Source organism: Phaethon lepturus, unplaced genomic scaffold (assembly GCF_000687285.1).
Source record: "Phaethon lepturus isolate BGI_N335 unplaced genomic scaffold, ASM68728v1 scaffold1808, whole genome shotgun sequence".
NCBI lineage: Eukaryota > Metazoa > Chordata > Aves > Phaethontiformes > Phaethontidae > Phaethon > Phaethon lepturus.
In genome coordinates this window covers 6,735-23,114 of record NW_010555333.1, presented here as the reverse complement: position 1 = coordinate 23,114, position 16,380 = coordinate 6,735, and the positions used below count along the sequence as shown (strand labels likewise).

At 38.1% G+C, this 16,380-nt stretch overlaps 2 protein-coding genes across 2 annotated transcripts; one reads left to right on the top strand and one right to left on the bottom strand.

The window, feature by feature from the left end:
• Positions 1-72: 72 nt before the first annotated feature.
• Positions 73-6,937, top strand: TRMT13 (tRNA methyltransferase 13 homolog (S. cerevisiae)). Its single transcript, XM_010292112.1, has 11 exons — positions 73-207; positions 638-684; positions 769-835; positions 1,686-1,748; positions 1,885-1,954; positions 2,397-2,503; positions 3,470-3,637; positions 3,935-4,007; positions 4,692-4,766; positions 6,027-6,423; positions 6,742-6,937. Exons 1-11 carry the CDS (start codon positions 73-75, stop codon positions 6,935-6,937), a joined length of 1,398 nt encoding a protein of 465 aa, XP_010290414.1.
• Positions 6,938-7,209: 272 nt separating this feature from the next.
• LRRC39 (leucine rich repeat containing 39) lies at positions 7,210-16,380 on the bottom strand. The gene is made up of 8 exons (XM_010292109.1): positions 16,256-16,380; positions 15,176-15,281; positions 13,969-14,125; positions 12,141-12,277; positions 10,181-10,326; positions 9,637-9,789; positions 8,278-8,417; positions 7,210-7,265 (listed from the first exon to the last, which is right to left on the bottom strand). The coding sequence occupies exons 1-8, from the start codon at positions 16,378-16,380 to the stop codon at positions 7,210-7,212; spliced, it is 1,020 nt and encodes a 339-aa protein (XP_010290411.1).

Here is a 16,380-nt window from a genome sequence, read left to right as displayed (position 1 = left end):
CGCCCGGCTCCCGCGGAGGAGGAGCCTCAAGATGGAGCCGAGGCGGCGCCCGCAGAGCGTGCTGGGACGGAGATGGCGGGGCTGCAGCTGGGCAGCGGCGCGTCGGTCCCTGCGCGATGTGCCTACTTTGTGGAGAGGAAGAAGCGCTTCTGCAAGATGATCCCGGCTCCTGGGAGGCGTTTTTGCGGAGAGCATGGGCAGCAGGAGGTACCGGGTCTTGCCGGGCGGAGCTGCAGGCCCCCTCCTCCGCCTGGGGAGGGTGGGCCCTGGGGTCAGGGCAGCTCCGGGCCCTCTGGGAAGGGCTGGGGTAGGGGGAAGCCGCGGCGGCACCGCAGGGGGCCTGGGGTGGCATGTTCGCCTGAGCTGGTTCCGCAGCACGGGCACAAGAGGCTGCGCCTGCCTGTGAGCTCTGGATGTGCTAAGGCCATCGGTTCAGCCCAGGAGTAACGCTGCCATTACATTGTGGGGTTATTCTTTTAGGAGCTATACAAGTATTCTTGTCTTAATGTCTCCATTCTGGTTAACCTACCTACCTCAAAATAGATGTTTTATGTAACTCAGATGTCCCTCCACAGCTTTTCTAAAACAGGAACACGACATGCTGAAGTGTTGTCTAAAACTTTTCTTTCATAACTAGGAAGAAAATTACAGAAAAAGAATTCCATGTCCTCTTGATCCGAAACAGTAAGTGTATGTAGATGCTTTTCCCATTCTTTGTCAGAGTTCACACGATAAATGCTGATACTTTTCTTTCCATTTGGATTTTAGCACTGTATATGAAGACCAACTACAAAAACATTTAAAAAAGTGTAATTCAAGAGAGAAGCCAAAGCCAGTAAGTGCCATGTAAATTCAGCACTACTTCCTCTCGTATTTAAGCCCCTAAACATTACAGCTCTGCAGAGAATGTATTGTGCCGACAGCAGCTGTGAAATGGAAGACAGCAGTCTTAGCAAGCACTATAGAAAGGACATTATGGAAGCTGAATAAGTACTTGTTGAAATGGAATTCACATTCCAGTCTCCTCATCTTCTGTGTCCTGTCTCACTTTAGTTCAGCACAACTTTTCAGTTCTCTTAGTTACAAATGAAAATGCTGAATTCATTTCTCTCAAAAACATTCTCTAAGAACAGTCTCTCACAATGCCATTCATTCTGGTGCGAGATTGTCCTCAGAAAGCAAAGCCAGCAGGAACGCTCTGGGTGTTTTCCTACCTGTGGCAGTCTGCTGCCCTAGCCAACTGCCTGCTTCACTCAAGCTAGCAGTGAATTACGGAAAGCAAGGCTGACAGTTGCAGCCAGTGCTGAGGGAAGGAATAGGATATATGTCTCAACAGCTGTTTCAAGAAAACAGAAGATGGTTTCTTTCCTATCTGCCTTTCTGCCTTATCAGTATTGCATCTTTAGTATTACCTGGGAAACCTTAAAATGGTGTCTGGAATCAGTCTAGTAAGCATTGACAGCTTCACTCGTATGAACGTGTTCAGTCTTGTCAAAATGTGCTAGAACCGTCATTCCTCCTGGGGATTCAGGATCAGACTATAGCGAAAAAAAAATTACTTGGAATATCTTCTTTTGCAGTGGATACCTATTGCTATGCACATTATGATAAAAACACTGAAGAATTTAGCTTTTTGCTTCCTGATAATTAACATAATCAGATTTCTTTTCTTTTGATTTTTAAAGGTCTACTTTGTTCAAGATATTAATGCAGGTTTAAAAGATGTAGCAGAAATACCAGAAAAACAAGTGAGTACATTTATTTGTTCTAAAGCTCAGTCCCTATGTAATATGTTGCAATTTATCATTTGACTAAGAACTAGCAAAAATTAAAAATTCTCTTATTTATGGGTTGTGCTTTTTTTTTTCCCCCCTCCCTAAAAAGGTACCTATCTCTTCTCTATCCAAAGAAGAGCTGGAGAACTTAATTGTCAGGTTGAAAAAAGCAAGTAATGGTGAGCTTACTTAATACTGAAAATAAGATGCTTTAAATTGAATTGATTAAATATTTCAGTGTTATTTTTGTTGGTAGATCATCTTGTGAAAATGTGAGACATTTGGCACTAAACACATCTGGAGTAATTATCAGCAAGGTGTAGGCAATCCTCCAATAGCTAAATTTTACTCAGAATAAACTAGATTGAATGATAAAACACTGGTGTTTGCGCACACAGCTCATTTCCCTTCCTTTTGTGTTTTTTGTTTTCCACTCATATATCACTACAGATAACAATACAGCTCTGTTACAAACATGTGATGATAGATTTATGCTCCCAACAGACTATTTTGTTAGTGCTACAAATTGAGCTTATGTCTGACTCTTGTAACGTGTGTTACAAAACCAGAAACTCTTGGAAACTTCAAAGCTATACGTAAAAGTTTTGCATTTGCATGCAGGCCTGGAACTTCGCCTTAAGGAACAAATACTGTCCCACCAGGCTTTACAAGAAGCCTTAAATGACCCAAAGAATGGGGAATCCGCTTTTAAACACTTGAAACAACAGGTATGGCCACTGCTTTACTAATAGCTATAGATGTTTTTAAACATGTAGAATTCTGCTGCTGTAAATTCGAGTGACTCTGCATGCATAATGCTAGTCACTTCATATGGAGGAAATCTGATATGCTCTGTAACTTCATGCTTTTAAATAATAGCAAACATATAACCTTTGAATGGCTGCTTTGTTAAGTATTAGTAATAAAAGTTTATCAGACTACTGAAATAAATTACAAATTGTGTGGTGTTCTTATGAATTTTTACTTATATATTGCTATTTTATATTAACTCATAATAAATCTGAGCTACAACAGGTAAAATGTTGTATTTGCTAAGAAGTCAAAGGAATTTTTTACTTTTTCTGTAAGAGCTAGTCCTAGATTACCTGATTGTGTAACAGATACTTAAATGAATTGGAAAGCCTGAGTTTACTTTCTGCCTTTTTAATGTATATTGAACTTTGGAATTTTAAGGAAGATGGATTGCACACTGTAGCAAAATAGAAAGTGTTGGGAAGAAAAATTTAAAAGTGAGAAATGTATGTTTCCTGTACTTTCTTCCCATGCTCCACTTACGCATTTTGTAATACATAGGAAACTGCAGCAAAGAGAGAGGATTCTGCAGGCACTGATGCTTCACAGAAAATCCAGTACGTTGCCCATATTTTGGATGGCTACTTGGGCAATCAGCAGAGAATAATATTATAATGTGTACCTGATCCCAAAAATTCATTCCAGAAACTTCTGTGTGGAGTCCTGTGAGCAGTGGAAGAAGGGCAGGGTGCTGCTGACTAGCCAGAACGTATAATCCCTTTCCTCTGGTCACACAAGATCTTTTCCTTAAATGCATCATGGAAGGGAAGGCTTGAAAAAGTCTTCTGCAGTTTGCTGAAGTAATCCTTTTTTCTATCAGGCATTACAATACACAGTGTATGTATTTGCTTGGTTCGTAAATAACCTTTTGATGTTTCTAGGCTTCTATTTTAGGTAACATGGAAAAATTACATTTACTTGTTCCAGGAAGATGTTTTGTTGAGTTTGGAGCTGGGCGAGGAAAGCTGTCCCACTGGGTTGATGTTGCCTTACAGAATGTTGAAAATGTTCAGTTTTTACTTGTGGAAAGGGCAACTACAAGATTCAAGGTAAGAGAGAATATTGTCACATTAGCAGAGTATAATTTTTCATTTGTTGTCATTGAAGCTGCTAACACTTGCTTTTTATCTTCACAAATAACATAAAGCCTTTAAAAGTTTTGGAAGTGTGATTGCCTACATTCCCTACTTTGCCAATAGCAAATTTATTAAGAAAAAAATCTTTGTGTAGAATGTTGGAAATGTGCGGATGTTGACTTGACAAGAAAGAAGTCTGGCATTAATACCTGGAGCAAAATTACAATTATTAGCAGCCAGCCCTATGATGATCTTGTTCTGTTTACACAGGTGGATGGAAAACATAAGAGGAGAGATTCTATATTTGAAAGGCTTCAAGTTGATATTCAACATTTATGTTTAAGTAAGTTCCTTCTTGGTTTGCATAATTTTGAAATAGAGGCTTAACTTTAGATTTTGTATACTGGACTTCAAGTCAATTTTGTATGTAGCACGCTTAAATATACTTGATTTTTGAAGATCATTCTCAGTAGTTGCTTGGACACATTAATGCTGTGTATATGTATATATACACTTACATATATATAAAATGAGGATTTAAAATTTTCTGCTTCTTATTTATAGGACATCTTTATAAGTGAGAAATAACAAAACAAAAACAATTTGAAGGTTTTTTAGAACTTGCAGGATTAAACACCTTTGCATCTTTTGTTTTAGGCGTGTGGAATGAAGCAAGTCATGCATATCAATATTTTAGAATTTGTGGGAACATCTGTCATGAGGAGATGCATTAATGTCATTTACATTTCATAGGCAGTATAGAAAGGCTGAAATGGTTAAATAGGCTTCTTGGCCACAGCATCCAATTCTCTTAATTTGTTTTAGAGAAATAAACTTTTCTTTGAATAGCTTATAACTGTATGTACAGACTGCTATATTTTTAGTAGTGGTAAACATTTATTTCTTTTTTTTTAAGTGTGCTGAGATTATATTACCCAGAAAAGATACTGCCTCAAGTATAATAATAAAGATTCTGGATTGTGTGTGTTTTGGTTTTTTGGGGTGGTTTTTTTTTTTTCCCCTCCAGATAAGGTACCTGTTTTGGAGAAGACAAAACTACCAGTGGTAGGAATTGGGAAGCACTTGTGTGGTGCTGCAACAGGTACGAATTATGTATGTGTTAACTGCAGAAAGTTGAGATACTAAATCTTACAATCCGAATGGATTGATCCTCTGAACTGTCCTTTTATGCTTTTTTTGCCCTCTTAACCCCTTTTTGGTAAATGTAGCAACTCTATTCTAAACATCTGTTGACTTCAGTGGAATAGTAAATGGATAATAGATGCAAAGCTACTTTAGACAGAAGTAAAACCTTTCTTGTTTTTATAGAGTAGAACAAAGAATAGTGTGTGGTGGCATCGGTCATGCATTTGTAAACTGTTGAAAGTGTCTTTGCCTCTTCTCCAAAATACTTTTCTTTCTAAATTTGTATTGGCCCTCTGAATGTGTATCCCAAGCAAACAAATTAGAAGAATGAGTTTAAAATTATCAGGACAGAAACAAACACACTTTTTCTAATGTTATGTCTACCAAGTAAAGATAGACATCTCAAATATGACACCTATATAGGTACTGTTACAAAGCTGACACAGTTAAGCATTTAAGAAATACATGTACATATTAAATAGATTGTGCCCTGGATATCAAACTTTTAGAGCAAATACTTGGGAGGAGATCCTCCTGCAATATGCCAGTTTGTTAACCAAAGGATTGCAAATTCACTTTTGTAGAACAAATATTCAAGAGCAGAGGTTGCATAATACCCATTTCACATTTAGGGTTTTCATGTTTTCAAAGCATGCTTGTAATTTTTAGTTAAAGTTGTGTTTTGGCTTGACTTTTCTTACATGAAGACAGGCTGAGGAGTTGGGGTTGTTCAGCCTGAAGAGAAGGCTCTGGCCAGACCTTATAGCAGCCTTCCAGTACCTGAAGGAGGCCTGCAAGAAAGCTGGAGAGAGACTTTTCACAAGGGCATGTAGTGATAGGACAAGGGGTAATGGCTTTAAACTGAAAGAGGGTAAATTTACATTAGATACGAGGAAGAAATTCTTCACTATGGGGGTGGGGAGGCACTGGAACAGGTTGCCCAGAGAAGGTGTGGCTGCCCCATCCCTGGAAGTGTTCACGGCCAGGTTGGATGGGGCTCTGAGCAACCTGGTCTATTAGAAGGTGTCCTTGCCCATGGCAGGGGCGTTGGAACTAGATGATCTTTCAGGTCCCTTCCACCCCAAACCGTTCTATGATTCTGTGTATGCTTTTATCCTTCTTTGGGGGAAGTACATTCCCAACCATGATACAGCCTATATAACAGCATTGTGTTCATTGGTGGTTTTTTGGGGGGGGTATATCTGTGTTTTCCCAGATCTTGCTTTGAGATGCTTGGTTGAAAGCTATACAACTTGCTGTGATGGAGAAAATGAAGAGCCTGCACCAAAACGCTCTAGGACTGATAAGACAGAGGTGGCATTTAACAGTTCTGCTGATAATGAAAGCAACAAAGAAGAGCGTAAGCCTGTAGCTGGAATTGTTATTGCACTGTGTTGCCATCACAAGTGTGACTGGACACATTATGTAGGCAGAGAGTTCTTTAAATCAGTAGGACTTGGACCAGGAGAATTTAATTATTTTCAGAGAATGAGTAGTTGGGCCACTTGTGGCATGCGAGAAACCACAACCAAAGCCTCCACAAATGAAGAATGCGAAGGTCAAACTAATGACACAGAAGAACATGAGCAAACATTCAGCAAGACAGAGAGTGGGTCTGATACTTTACAAAGGTATGTATTTCCTAGCAAATGGACTCCCACAGAAAAGCAAAACTATGTATAGTCGTATATGAAATTTTTCTGTGTTCTTAGAATGACTCATTTTACAGAAACATTTTAATTACTAAATTTATGGAAATATTCTACTTTTAAAATACAGTTTTCATGGAGATATGTTGAAAATATTTAAACAGTCATGCTTGCCTGAATTGAAAGCAACTTCAAGAGTTTTTCCAAGCTTAACTAATATTAATTAATAAAACTATTCTTCTGACATGTTGTTCATTCTTTTCCTCCTTTTTATGAAACTAGGATACTTACTGTTGAAGAACGAAAGGAGATAGGTCACCTCTGTAAACTGCTGATTGATCATGGACGGATTGAATATTTACAACAACGAGGATACAAGGCTGCACTACAGTATTATACAGAGTCTGCTGTGTCCTTGGAGAATGTCTTGTTGACAGCTGTCCCAAGTCCATCTTTGATACCAGAGCCAACTACATGACAGGAGATAGATTTGGAAGTCGTAGGAAAAAAGCCTATAAAACTTAGCTGGATTTTTTAAAAAGCTAATTCATTGCTTACAAAAAGCTGTTTTAGTCTTTCCTGTACGCACGAAAAGGTCTTATATTTCCCAGTTTCACTAGGACTTACAAATAGGCAAACCAGTTCTCATCACTGGAAAAATAAAATCGCTAAGAATATTTGAAACCTGTTGTATGCCTCTTTGCTAGGAAGAAGTATACTTGTTATTTTCTTCCATTTACAGTACATTCTTTATTCATTAGCATTTATGACAGTAGAAGGACCAGAAGTACAACTTTCCGAATTTCCTGAAAGACAAAGGGTTAAAATAAGAGAAATTAACATACTTTATTTTCACTTTGAACTTCAGGATAGCTCTGTATTTCCTCTTAAATTATTTAAGTAGGCCTATGTACTTTCTTCCACCTGTGCTGCTAGGGCAATCTGTTAAGGAAGAAAAGTTTTTTGTAAACTGTCATCTTGATATATTTTTGGTAATTTGCTTATTCGTTCATTGAAATATTGATAAGAAAAAAGCTTGCTTAGCATTTTAAATCAAGAGCATTGTAGTAATTCATTTTTTTAAGCCTTCATGATAAACAGAATAAAGATCAGAGAGAATGTTTTATATCTGCAATGAAGTTCTTTCTGCAAGTAACAGCTGCCACCTGGACATTTGTTCAAAAGTGCTTGTTTTGATCTCATACCACAACCTTTAACCTTTAAGTTACCTTTGAGACCACTAACAGCATTTTTTTGTCATAGTGAGTTAGAAATGGGATGAAATTGGAGGTGGTTTTGTTTAGGTAACTGGATTTTCTGTCAGGGTTTGTCAGGTGTTGAAACTTCATGCTAAAAAATGTTGTATGTGGGGAACATAGGCATCTCTCCCTTACATCATCCTTTGGTAGTCCCCATGTGGACAACATCCAAAAACAGGGAAAGCTGAGCTTCATGAGACAAATAGGGCAGATCTTCCAGCACTATGTAAACTCTGATTAATTTGCAAATACAAGAGACAGTCATCAACTTCCAGTTATCCAAGCTGTAGGTAACTGAGCCATGTGTATTCTAATGTTCCATGGTTCCAGTGTGTTCCTACTAGAATATATGCTGTTCATGTGAAGACCTACAGTGCCAACTCCTGATAAAAGTGCCCTTGCCCTCAGTAAAAATCTGTTTATGGATATTTTGGAAAATGTAACTCATTTATTAAGAAGATTATTCATGTTTCATTTGCACACATATCATAGTGTACTAGTTTATCCTTCTCTTCCTCACTGTATTCCAGAAAGATGAGAATGAATAAAAAAGACATACCTGCTTTCTTGAGTGACTCCTGGATATACAAGTGCATGAATTCAATGCCAAACATTTCCTTTTGCTCCTCCTCTTCTGTATTCTCACACGGAGGGAGTATTACCTCTAACTCTAGTGGATTGTCTCTGAAGTTGACAAATCTGACAGTTCACCAGAAAAAGTTACTCTAGCAATAGGTTTTGTCCAGAGAGAACAACTCTTTTGAAACTGTATTTTGAGCAAAATAAAGTAAGTCTTTTCTTATACTAAACTCACCACTATTAAGTAAACTAAGCTAAGAAGACACCATAATAACAGTAGCTGATTGTGGTGGGAGAAAACATTGCAGTCCTCATCATTTTGTCTTCAGGTTTTCACCCCATTGTCAGCCTTAAGAGCTTCCACAGACGGGTGGATGAGAACAAGAGTGCAAATGTTTGCACTCTTTGCAAGGCACTAGCCGGCCCTGTCTCCCTCTGCTCTTAGCCCATCCCTGGGCCTATGCTTGTATGTATCTGTTTAAAGAGGTGCTGTTTCTTCCAAAACATCTGAAAACAAGCATTGTCTTACTGGGTCAGACATGATTGATCTATTTCAACTAGCATTCTTTCTCTAAAATGGCCAGCACCCAGTAATTTAAATGAAATTCAAACAACAGGAAAGTTTCTGTCACAGTATACAAAGTAATATCTCCAATTCTACCAATTAAAAATTTACATTCGTTCTCTTATTTTTCAAGCCAATTACAGCAGAGTTTAATCCAAATCCTTATAACTAATCCCTTTTGTTTAATTCTGAATGCTTGATTTCTCAATGCCAAACTTCTACTTTTTCTCTACAAATATTACTTGTTCTAAGTTATCCTTATACTGTTACACAAGTGCTTTGTGTTCTCACTAAGAAAGATTGATTGAAATTCAAATAGTAGGACTTCAGGACCCTTTAGTACAGAACTGCACTCTACTTGAGTGCTAAAAAATACCCCCAACAACTCAAAAAAAAAAAAAAAGCTTGTCACATATTTTTACTCCTAGCTCGTGGCTTTGGAGTGTGACATTAAAAGGCCAGTTAGAAGTGGGAATTTGGACCTTTCGGAAATGAGAAAATGTATTACAGTCTCGTTTTCGCTTGCGACTGTAACTATGCTAGCTTACTTCTTTAAATGAGTTCTGCTACACAAAGCTTTCTTGACCAGACCTTCAGCTGTTATGAATCTGTGTAATTATGCTGATTTTTTCTGGTATTGTGTCCATCTGTACAACTGTGGACATGACTTTTCTTTTCCACTTCCTTAGTATCACTCTATGATATACAACTCGAGGGAGGCTTTAAAACTTAGCTTCTAGTATTTTAATTTCTATTTCTGTTGCCTTTTCTTACCTCAGATTTGTCATGTCCTTCATACAAGCTGGAATATCCTTAAGTTTGTTGTTGCTAAGAACAAGAGTACTAAGATTTTTCATATTACCAATGGTTTCTGGCAAAGAGTTTATCTCATTCCTTTGGAGCCATAAAGTGTGGAGATTTTCCATTCTGTAAAATAGGTATTTGTGCAGTCAATCATGATTGCGAAAAGTAATGTTACCAATCATTAATACAAAGTAATTGATTCATTTTTACAGACACATAAAGGACTTTCATAAAGAATACAACAATTCTCAAAGGAAATCCCATATCTAAGTTAATCACCTAACCTCTGGTTGAAAATGTCATTGGCAAGAAATACTTAACTAGATAGCTGATACTGAATTTATTATTTATTGAATGGATTATTCCAGCTCATCCAAAATATCACATTAGGGCTGATAAATCCTAAGTCTGCAGTAACATTAACATTAAATTAATCTTTTGAAGTAGAATTTAATAATTAGAATTTCAATGCAATGGAATTGAGACTAAGTTGTGAGCTTTGAGCTTTATTTACCTGTCAATTGCATCGGGAAGCTCCTGGAGTTTATTCCCCCCCATATCTAACCATTCTAGATTTGGCATGTTGAGAAGAGCTGAAGGGATGGTAGTAAACTGATTCATGCACAAATCTATGTGTGAAAGCTTCTTTAAATCACTGAGCTGAAAAGAAAGGGAGATTTAATGCAAGTTTGTATAACTGTTGCATTACAGCAGCGCGGTAATAATGTTGACTGAAAAAAAAAAAAACCACCCAATTTAAAAACATTACAACATGTTTTAGAGTTAGTAAACACAGAATGGTTTCTGAGTTACCTTAGCTGATACTACATAACAATTACAGTTCTGGCCTGGAAGGTAGGTAGGTTTGAAACTGATCAAACAGAAGAACTTTATCTCCCACCTGGTAGTGAGTGCCCTAGCTGCTAAGAAGCTGAATGCCATGACTATAATGCAGATACACCTCAAGCCTTGAGAAGAAAAGGAATTTTAAACACACCACTGTCCTTAGTATTTCATACTCCATGCGATAGGCCATTTTTCATTAGTCAAATATTTAGATTTTTATGGATGAAATTGCATGGACTGTATTTTAGAGTGAACCTAGAATCATCCATGTTTTGAAGTCTACTACTACGGCAAGATATTCTAAAAATGAAACTTAGCATCATTCAGTATTGCAACACCTAAGTCCTTTGGTGAATCATGCCTTCAGGTGCTTTTACAATGTTCAAGTGATGCAAAGATGTTTTACCGCAGATCTAGTGCAACTGTCTAAACACTGAATGCCACTCCAGTACATGTAACCAAAGCTTCATGGTGTTCACATCACTGTAGTCTCAATAGGACAGAACTATGTATTTGCTATGAGCTATTAATATAAAAAGCTATCACTCTACATTACACCACGTAACTTGTATCCACATAGATTTTTTAAATTCTGGATTCTGATCAATCACAGAATCATACAGAATCACAGAATCACTAAGGTTGGAAAGGATCTTCAAGATCATCAAGTCCAACCATTAATCCAGCACCACCATGTCCCCTAAACCATGTCCTGAAGTGCCACATCCACACGTTTTTTGAACACTTCCAGAGATGGCGACTCCACCACCTCCCTGGGCAGCCTGTTCCAATGCCTGACCACCCTCTCAGTGAAGAAATTTTTCCTAATATCCAATCTAAACCGCCCCTGGTGCGATATATAGTGTATATTTTAGTCTGAAGATTTATTGTTAGGTATTACTGTTTGGACTTGACTCAATTTTGCAAGGCACTGATTGCTGTCAACTATTGCCACTATTGTTTTTTAAAATAAATTAAAACAAGTAAATGTTGTTACATACTTGTCATCTCTATCTAACAAACTAACACTTAGAGATGCAGGTGTCTCTCACATTTAAGTCAGACCAAATTAAAGCTCAATAGTCGGTGAGCAGTTTCTTTATTCTCTCTCAATTTCTTTCAACATCTCAGAAAAACATTCATTCGACTCTTTGTGCATAGGCAGTTGTATAAATCACACAAACCCTTTCCATAGCTAGCAGCTCTGGTAAAGATGCTTACAGTTGTGTCCTGGCATATGGTATGAATTTGTATTCTCAACCACAAAAGGGAACTTCTCTGTGCTAAGGCATCAGATCCTCAGTGGGGTAAATCAGGGAAGCCCTTCAGCCTAACCAAATTAACATCAGGTGTATCACTGTCCTATATGCACAACTAGGTCATTTATCTGGACAAAATAAAGATTGGCTCCTTCAACTACTCAGGGATATGTACATCCTTCTCATGTGGTTTCAGTTTGACTAGTCATACAAATATTGTTCACATATGTGTTTCTGTGGAGTAGTTGTGAAATCAGAATATCAAAGCAAATCTGAAAACATGGAGTGCAACGTTTAATGAGAATTGGGTTTGGATAAATTCAAAATATGCATTAAACAAAATGAAACTAAACCAAACAGTGTCAAAACCTGAGGAGGAAGATCACAGATACTCCGGTTAACAGCCAGTTCCAATCTCTCCAGGCTGACACAGTTACTTATTTCCTTAGGAACAGACTTTATTCTATTGTAACTGAGAAGCAGCTCCTGGAGGCTAGTCAGCTGGCCTGCAGAGAGCACAAATGAGAAATGATAAATCATAGAATCATAAAGGTTGGAAAAGACCTCTAAGATCATCAAGTCCAACTGTCAGCCTAACACCACCATGCCCACTAAACCATGTCCCAAAGTGCCACTCTATATCTTTTTTGAACACCTCCAGTGATAGTGACTCCACCACCTCCCTGGGCAGCCTGTTCCAATGTTTGACCACTCTTTCAGTAAAGAAATTTTTCCTAATATCCAATCTAAACCTCCCCTGGTGCAGCAACTTGAGGCCATTTCATCTCGTCCTATCACTTGTTACTTGGGAGCAGAGACCAACCCTACCTCGCTACAACCTCCTTTCAGCTAGCTGTAGAGAGCGATAAGGTCTCCCCTCAGCCTCCTCTTCTCCTAAACTAAACAAAACCAGTTCCCTCAGCCGCTCCTCATCAGACTTGTTCTCCAGACCCATCATCAGCTTCCTTGCCCTTCTCTGGGCACACTCCAGGACCTCAATGTCCTTCTTGTAGTGAGGGGCCCAAAATCCTCAACACAGTATTCAAGGTGTGGCCTCACCAGTGCTGAGTACAGGGGCACAATCACTTCGCTACTCCTGCTGGCCACACTGTTTCTGATACAGGCCAGGACGCTGTTGGCCTCCAGACCCATCATCAGCTTCCTTGCCCTTCTCTGGGCACACTCCAGGACCTCAATGTCCTTCTTGTAGTGAGGGGCCCAAAATCCTCAACACAGTATTCAAGGTGTGGCCTCACCAGTGCTGAGTACAGGGGCACAATCACTTCGCTACTCCTGCTGGCCACACTGTTTCTGATACAGGCCAGGACGCTGTTGGCCTTCTTGGCCATCTGGGTACACTGCTGGCTCATACTCTGCCGGCTGTTGGCCAACAGCCCTGCTTCTGCCAGGCAGCTTTTGGTACATTTATGTAATTTCTGGAAGGTTATTAATCACATGATTAGTTTAGCCTTTAAAGATTTCTTTAGCCTTATAACCGTGTGATAATATGTTTAACAACCTACTCTCTTAGGCTATACTTGCCTCAATGCTAACATTTCAGCTATGTGTAAATAGTTACTCAGAAGGAAAGCATGCATGTAGAACCAAGAGGCCTCATGAAATTAAAACAAAGAAGACTTAAGAAACGTTCATGTTCATTCTATTTGAAATACAATATTAGTTGTTTTGTGTTATCCTTATACTGTTATACAAGTGCTCTGTGTTCTCACTAATAAAGAAAAAAAAAAGAACATTCACTGAAATTCAGGTAGTAGAACTTCAGGACTTTTTAGTACAAAACTGCACTCTAGTTCACTGCTACAAAAAAAAACGCCAAGAACTCAAAAAAAGCACTTACGAACATAGGCTACCTGTGCTGTAGGCTCAGAACATGAAGCCTGTTTTTCAATATCACTTTTCTAGCTGCATTCTGATGTCTAGTACCTGCTGTGCTTACAAGCTTTTTTCTCACAGGAAGCTTTCATAAAGATCTGTCTCCTGCATCCGGCCTTTGTTTTTTTAGATTTACAGAGAATCCATGGTTTTAAGATCTCTATCTTACTGTCAAATTTAAATCGTGTGTTTTCTAACTACCCAATTAGGATTGTTAGACAGGCAAAGTGTGCAAAAATGGCATATTTGTGCAAGATTAATTTTCTTAGAAAAGCAGCTTAAGATAAAAGAAAGCACAGCTCACCAATTTCTTTAGGAACGTTTTCAATTGAGTTCCGGGATAGGTCCAGAACAACAAGATTGTGAAATCTTCCAATGAACTGAGGAATTTTCTGCAAACTAGTTCTATGAAGCTGCCATTCCTGGAGATGGACTAGTTTCAATAAGCACGAAGGTAGTGTCTGAGACAAGAAATATGAACCAGAAGAAATTCAGCTTAGCATACAAGAAAAATACAGGCTTAGGTAGAAGTTTTATTTGAAACAGTAACAGTCTTATGATTAAAAAAAAGGGGGGAAAAAAAAAAATCTTTCCTTCTTCTCAAGCTATACTGTTACCTCCCGAAATTAATACCATCAACGCGGGTCATTCTGACCACAGATTTAACCTGTCCACTTCTTGCTCCCAGGATTTAGATATCTGCACTACTGTCATTGCTTGAAAATCCTCAGGCTTGCTTTTGTTTGCCAATACAACGGAAGGCGAAACTGCTCTAAATAGCTTTTTGCATTTAAATGGTCATCTAAATTGTATTTCCTATTCTGTTAAGAAAAACAGTGAGCAGCTGAGAGCAGAAGAGCTGAGAGATAGAAAAACTACAATGTCTGTATGCTACGAGTTGAACAAGGAGCACTGGCATATGGACCACCAGAGTATTGCTGGGTGTGGCTGTCAGTCTCTCACTGGCCTCAGCATGGTTTAATTCTCATCACTTCATAGGAACTGGCATCTACATTTCTGTGTGGCTCAGAACAGACTGTTATCTTCCACTCTGTTGTTGATTCTACAGTTAGCTGCTTACCCCCATGCATTAGAAACAAGAATAATAGTATTCTGGGACTCTCCTCTTTTTCACTCTTAGAAAGTAAACAACAATAAGAAGTATTTTCATGCACCTAAACATAGAGGGTTTTCACCTTGATACATTTCAGTAGTTCTGGTGTCTTAAACAAGGATTTAGGTAATTAAACTGATAATTTGCAGTGTAAATAATTCCTAATGCAGAAAAGCCTTTCAGGCTATAATTTTGCCGAGTAAATGCTTACTATTCAGTACTAAAAAACCTCAGCTTGTTTTTACACTCTCACAACAGTGTGTCTCAATTAATTGTTAGCAAAGCAGAGCACTTCATAGATTAAAAATAGTACAACTGTAAGTGTAAAGTTGTAAATAGTAGTTTTCTAATGCATCAGTCATTCAACCCAAGCCACATTCATTCCTATCAACACTACCTTCCATTCTTCTTCCTCTATCCTTAAAATTGCTCTTCCATCTTCATGAGTAACTTTTTCTTTGAGCTTTGCTAAAGCAGCTCTCTCCTCCCAGACAAGTAGTAGTCTACGAGGGAAAGAAGATCTGTTAGTGGTGCAACAACGAATACAGGCAATAATTACTACCAGTTCTGTTTCCTGGAACAGAGAGACAGTAGTCTTTTTGAATGTCAAACAACATTTATTGTATCTGGATGCTAAATATACTATCAATTTGAGGGAAGACAAGAACATAAAGTAGTGTTTGGCTGAGGTAATTTATAGGAATTCTGTTTTATAGTTCTTCAAATTTACAGTCAGAAGGAAGACATAACTTCATTCACTTTCATCATGTTGCAGCAGGGCAACAGAATATGAAGTAATGTGGAATTAATTTCCAAAGCCGTTAATTTTGAAGCAGTCCCCTAAAAGAAAGCCTTCAGTTCACCAAATGTAAGTGCAATCAAACAAGGTCAATCAGCTAGGATTCTTTTAGCTTGATTTCCAAAGGGGACTTAAACAAGAACTATGAAAATTAGGCTAATTATCTTTCTTTCTGCTTGTATTTTCCATTAGTAACTTTTGAATTTGTTATTCCATTTCAAACATATCCGACAAATTAGGAAAAGTTCCAAAAATAGAGTGCTAAATTTCTTCACATTTTAGGAAATCACTGGCCAGGCAGAAGACCAAGTGACCCTGTCAATGCCTCCACTGATAAGAAAGCATAATAAATTAAATCTCGACTGGTTAGAATATCCACACAGGAGAGGATTTTAATATCTAAGTTTAGGGGATTTAGTACATATGCTAGTATTTTTATCACAGAACACAGTTCTTGGTTTGACCCGACCATACTGCTAGATTCTAAACACTGGTAATATTGCTGGAGTAATGACTAAAGAATTAGACTGTGGATGAGTTTGAAAAGACCAGTTAATGTCCTCTGAAATGTAACATATGACCTAGCTTTTCACATACTTAAAGATCTAGAATTTACCTACCTTCCTGCAGACCTCTCTTGTAACATATGACCTAGCTTTTCACATACTTATTACCTACCTTCCTGCAGACCTCTCCCTGAATTCCTTTTCTCTCTGTAATTCTTCATTTATCTTGTGTATTCTCACTTCCCAAAGTGTCTTCACAGCAGTGAATGTTCCAACACAAACTGCAGTTTCAGTCAT

Bases quoted from the DNA above. Each gene is read 5' to 3' on its own strand.
- TRMT13 (XM_010292112.1), top strand. From the start codon at position 73: ATGGCGGGGCTGCAGCTGGGCAGCGGCGCGTCGGTCCCTGCGCGATGT. The intron at 1,955-2,396 runs GTGAGCTTACTT...ATTTGCATGCAG, and splicing joins GTTGAAAAAAGCAAGTAATG to GCCTGGAACTTCGCCTTAAG. The intron at 3,638-3,934 runs GTAAGAGAGAAT...CTGTTTACACAG, and splicing joins GGGCAACTACAAGATTCAAG to GTGGATGGAAAACATAAGAG.
- LRRC39 (XM_010292109.1), bottom strand. From the start codon at position 16,380: ATGACTGAAACTGCAGTTTGTGTTGGAACATTCACTGCTGTGAAGACA. The intron at 15,282-16,255 runs GTAGGTAATAAG...TTTCCCTCGTAG, and splicing joins AGGGAGAGGTCTGCAGGAAG to ACTACTACTTGTCTGGGAGG. The intron at 12,278-13,968 runs GTGAGCTGTGCT...TGCTCTCTGCAG, and splicing joins AAACGTTCCTAAAGAAATTG to GCCAGCTGACTAGCCTCCAG.